General features: G+C 33.8%; 1 protein-coding gene across 1 annotated transcript; it reads right to left on the bottom strand.

The window, feature by feature from the left end:
- Positions 1-1,200: 1,200 nt before the first annotated feature.
- On the bottom strand, positions 1,201-5,028 carry psma5 (proteasome 20S subunit alpha 5). The gene is made up of 10 exons (XM_039673340.2): positions 4,911-5,028; positions 4,297-4,339; positions 3,933-3,999; positions 3,621-3,747; positions 3,462-3,529; positions 3,214-3,321; positions 3,054-3,112; positions 2,448-2,550; positions 1,652-1,738; positions 1,201-1,549 (listed from the first exon to the last, which is right to left on the bottom strand). The coding sequence occupies exons 2-10, from the start codon at positions 4,323-4,325 to the stop codon at positions 1,472-1,474; spliced, it is 726 nt and encodes a 241-aa protein (XP_039529274.1). The 5' UTR covers positions 4,326-4,339; positions 4,911-5,028; the 3' UTR covers positions 1,201-1,471.
- Positions 5,029-5,686: the final 658 nt, after the last annotated feature.

The raw sequence follows: 5,686 nt of genomic DNA, 5'->3' as shown, positions 1-5,686 counted from the left end.
TTCAAGATTAGGATGGGCTGTCCGTTCGACACGCCCATTCACATGAATATTAATTCGGGGGCGCTGACGTTTCCTGGTAACCCTTTCAATGGCCGCAGCTTTGCCCGCGTTAACATTCCAAATGCAAAGGCTTAACATTAATATTAATAAGAAAATATCGACATTACTCCACCATTGACCAATGGCGGGGGCATGGTTCATGAATATTAAGAGGCAAGCAGAACTGGGTTAACCACGCCTTCTGCTGACCAACCTATCTTACAAATTTTGTGGCACCAGTCTGTCTTCCTTCCAATTTAAAATGACAACAAAACTAGTGCTGTGTATATTTTTATTGCATTGATGTTTTGGTAAGACTACTCAACATATTTGACAATATAGAAACTGGCGAAAATATTTTTATTAAATAATTACTTTTATTATTACTATATAGAACTATATAATTACTGTAGTATTGTAACTTGTATTGAATAAATGTAATTTATAAAATGTTACTGAACTATATTCAAAAAAATATTGTTTCTACATTTTTAAAACAAAGAACCGTTGGTGAAAAATTAATAAGGCCACTAATAAAATTAAATTTGTGACATTGTTCATGTTAACCGTACAAAGAGACATTATATATAAAAATTAGGGCTGTCAAACGATTAATCACATCCAAAATAAAAATACTCACATGCATGTATTTTTAAGAATAAAAAAATATTAGTTTTGTATATAAAATATTTTAATATAATATAAATTATTTAAAAATCTATACAGTATATACATGAAAATATTTCTTAAATATAAGCATGTGTGTGTATTTATATACTGTATATAAAATAATTATACACAGTGCACCCACATATATTATGTAAACGCAGACTTTTATTTTGGATGCGATTAATCATGATTAATCGTTTGACAGCCCTAATAAAAATATAATTTTTTTTATATAGATTTATTTTATAGAAATAAACAAAAACAAGAGTTAGTTTCACAAAAACAATTGTATATGCATGGCATTATATTAAATTATAAAAATGAGCATTATACACACACACACCAAAAAATATATAATAATAAAAATTTTATCCTTTAAACTTTTGCATGCAATTGAACTGCTGTACTTATAATAAAGATTTAAAGCACATGATATTTCCTTTTTTTCTTTATTAGCCTATAAATGACTCGTAAAAGAAGAAACCAAACTCATCAGTTTTTCAACAACAGTTTATTATCGCAGTGATTGGTAACAAAAAGAACCCCCCATTTAATTCCACTACAAGACCTGCTGTCCTGTGCTTGTACAGAACTATAGAAATTTTGGGATTGACATAAGAAGAAAAGTAAAAACTCAATTCCTGTCTGAACAGGCAAACCGTAGGATGCAGCCAGAGTATTACGTATGCAATTGCTGTGTGTTGATTCACACAAAATTACACAGAAATTTTTGTATTGAACATCAGTCGGGCTTAGCACAGCTCTAGATATCCTTGATGACATCCTCAAGCTCTTCTTTTGTGTACATGTGAAAGGTCTTGCCGGGCTCTACTGTGGCAAGCTGCAAGAAGAGAAAAGGAAATTGTCAGACCTTCAAATACTTTTAAATTAAATCATATTTCACATGACCGACACCATGTGAGGTGAGGAGCTTGTGCATTACCTCAATGTTAGTGGCATTGAGTTTCTCCTCCATCACTTGTTTCAGAATAGTGAGAGAAGACTTGATGGCTTCCTTTAACGTCATGGACTGAAAAACATAAAGAGATTCTGGGTAACAGAAGCGACAAGTTATGTGCGATTATTTTTCCCCCAAAGCAATTCGATTTATGAAGAAGTCTTTTGGACACTGGCCGCTGCTTATTAGATTGCAGGGTCACATGGGTGAGTCTTGTGACTAAAGTTACACTAGTAGAGGCATGACATACTGGAATGGGAAGATGGGTGGGGTGGATTTAAAAAGGGACTGATTTCCTGACCACGTGGCTCAATTTGCTGCTGTAGGATTCTCTCTCAAATATCATCTTGATATATCCTGGCTGTGGCATTATGGATCAGATGGCGAAGTTAGAGCTTGGACTGTTGTTATATACACATGGAGATGATTTTCCATTATATAAAAGTACATAACTATATAATATATGTTACAGGTTAGGGTTAGTTGACCCCAAATTGCCTATATTTGCCTTTAAAATTATATTATACAACTCGCAAAAATAGTTGCTTGGCTTGCACAATTTTTTTTTATTCAATATTTACTCAATATCAAATTAGACTTATAGACAAATCACTAAGTTGTTTCAGATACAAAAATGCTACTTTTGAAAGTTTGTGCAGGCTCAAGGAATGTTGAGCTGTAGCATCAAAACTGAGCCATCAGATTACTATTTCATTATTAATTTCACCATAAAACCCTAAAAAGTAAATGGAGATGAAGAGGAGAGAGTGAGTAAACAAACCTTGTGGTAAACCTCCTGCAGAGAGCTCTGAGCACCTTCAGACGCTGAGCCAATAGCCCTGGCATCACACTGGACAAAAGTCCCAGAAGGATCCATGTGGTATCTGAAACAAGAGATCAGTGTGATTTACGTACATACTATACAAACCAAAAAAGTCTGTACCAGTGCCTAATAAAGAAAACCCTGGGTATTCAGGACTTCTCTGAACTTTTTGAATCTTGGAAAAAATTTTTGGAATAATTTAATAACAATTATAATGTTTTTGATACTACTTCTAGAACTACACAATTCTAATCCCGTTTTTGTGAATGCAAATTAAAATGTTCTTTATTATTATAAAAGAGAGTTTGCCGGAGTCCCGTGAATCGTTTTATTCTATATAGAGAGACGAGGAAAAAAACAAAACAAGCATGCAAATGGAAATTATCACGGCCGGAAAAAGATTTCTAGATCTAGGTCATTCTTCATCTTTCTCCTACATCAAGCAGGGTAAAACACTCATAATAAAACAAACCAGCGAAATTCATAATTATTTTAAATATCTACTGCAACAAAATGCAGCACATTTACCTAGCTAAATACTAAAATCAAAAAAAGTATACTTACAGCTGAGGTCCTTTCTCATCCACACCACCAAAAAGCAGAGCGACACCAAAAGGACGGCTCTAAAGTAAAAAAAATAAATAAAAAAAAAGACCATTTGTATTCAAACCACAACTGCAGGGAGAGAGAGAAAAAAAAAATATCGAAGCCCAATGGCTCTTACCATAGCGCCAGGGTCAGCGTCCTCTTCTCCAAACTGCAGAGCGAGGTTGGACACGGCCTGCGTTACGCTCTCCACCGTCATCGTCTCATTGTAGGTAAACCAGTGGTTCTGCAGAAACACTAGAATGCTTACAATATAATCTTTTGCTTTTGGAGTGAAAACTTTTTCTGCCACCTGTACACAATTATTACTGAATGAGACTCATTGGCTTTGGTGACGATACGGATAATGAAGACACTTTCACTGACCTGTGTTTCCACTCTTGCTTTGTCGATAAGCGTTTTAGCATCAGCTATTAAGCCACTCATGGCACAGCCTGTATTAAGAAATGAACATTTTCATTCACAACTAGCTTTATTACCCCTATTCTCACAGAGAATATGTAATATAATAAAAGTTTGTCTAACCAATATGAGTGTCGATCTCTACAATCTTTTCAATGCTGCTGGGCTCCATCAGAGGAGAGGTTATTCTCTTCTCCACGGCGAGACACACTCCCTCTGATGTCTGAATGCCAATGGCTGTGGACCCCAACTGGAAAGACAAGCAAAGCAAATCAGCACCGACATTCACTTCTTACAACAAGAGAAAAGCTGAGAAAGACACAATATTCTGGAAATAATAAGTTCTACATATGATATTACAAGTATTACATATTATATTATCTTATTATTTTAGTAGACAGTTAGTAAAACTCAATATATACAGAAAAGATTTACCTTGATGGCTTCAATAGCATATTCTACTTGAAAAAGCCTTCCCTCTGGTGAGAAAGTGTTAACTCCTCTGAGGATGAAAATAAAAGTCAATATGATACAGTAAGCGTATTCAAATCTGTATTAATAATAGCTTGTATACGTTGTAATAAACCGTAGAGTTGATGCATTTATTATATTGGTAAAACAAAACTGAAAGTGAAAGTTTCAACACAAGATGGTGACATTAGCTTACATGCTTTGAAAAGAAGTGTGTAAATATAATTGTATATATATAAAATCATATAAATATATAATACACACAACCATGAAAAGACGTTCATAGCAGTGAAAGCATAAAGTACATCAAGGTCATTCTTCATCTTACCTGTCATATTCTGATCTTGTTAGGAACATTTTGAAATGCAAATCTATAAAAATGAATAAGAAATTGTTAAAACAGAAATGGATAATCAAACTTTAAATGAAGTAAATTAGCACAAAACAACAGCTTGTAATGTAAGCGGCGCGATGTTGGCATTGGAGTGCATATATAACCAATCAGAGACCGGCACCCCTTCCACTGATTGGATAATTTTGAGATGAAAGGCGGGACTAAGAGTCAACTATTTATTTGATTGGTCGAACCACCATTCACTCAATGACAAGGCATGTTTCGTTTCAACCAAGTCATTCATAGATGAGAGCTTTAAAAACACTCTCAGCGTATTTATTTTCATCTATGCACTTTTAAAAACCCTAATTGAACTCATTGAGCAGTTTTCCCATAAGATTTTTAAACATTTCGTTCTTTATTTTGATTAAACCATGAGAGAACCCATACACATGAGCATCTGCCGTTAGCTAACCGATTTACTACCAAATAAACAACACACGGGCCGTTAAAACAACTTTATACATTATGCTTTGTTGTTTCAAATGCTTTTGTCTGTTGAGTTGCGACTTACTGCAGTAGAGCACAACAATAAATTAATTTCTTACCTTCTGCAGTGGAGGGTGAGTTTGCTAGTTTCAACAGTGCAGGAAGTGTTTATACATAATCGCCCGACAAAAACGTTCGGGACAACTTAGGTTCCTACCCTTGAGCACACTGGCTATGATTGGGCGTAAAACTTTATTGTGCCAAATGACGACGATTTGAATGGCCTATCTCGTAACAAAATAATAATTTACAAATAAAAGACACTAAAATCTTTAAAATCAAATTGTAACATAAGTGAAATTAAACTTAAGGGGGTTAATTAATGTCTATTGCAAGATGATATAAAATTTTCCAATAATTGTTAAATGCATGAAACTGTAAATAAACGTTACCTATAATCAAACTTCGGCCTTCTGTGTATGCATGCATGGATGTGCATCAGAGATATGTTCTTCTGCATTTTATATGTATATAAACATTTATAAAAAATAACATTTATTGCAAAATGTATTTGAAATGTATATGTACCTGTATTTGTTTCAGTCCAATACCAAATACAAAATTGTTACTAATGCTGAAAATATTTGTGATTTCTTAGGACAAAATGGGGAATCTTCCCCATAATTATAACATTACATTCGTTCATCACAATATCCACCCTTTAAGATAGCCTATTTAATAGGCCAACATTTTAGAAGATAATATTTGTGTTTTTAAGCATTTATTTAAACAAGAACATCCAACGATGTTTATTGAAAATACACATACAATTCACGCAAATGCCACTTAATAAACTTTCCAAATGAAATCATCTTTTAATAAAGATTCGTGTTCC

This window comes from Pimephales promelas, chromosome 21, assembly GCF_988280905.1.
Source record: "Pimephales promelas chromosome 21, fPimPro1.hap1.1, whole genome shotgun sequence".
Classification (NCBI taxonomy): domain Eukaryota; kingdom Metazoa; phylum Chordata; class Actinopteri; order Cypriniformes; family Leuciscidae; genus Pimephales; species Pimephales promelas.
The sequence above is the reverse complement of the archived record's forward strand: the minus strand, read 5'-3'. Positions and strand labels throughout refer to the sequence as shown.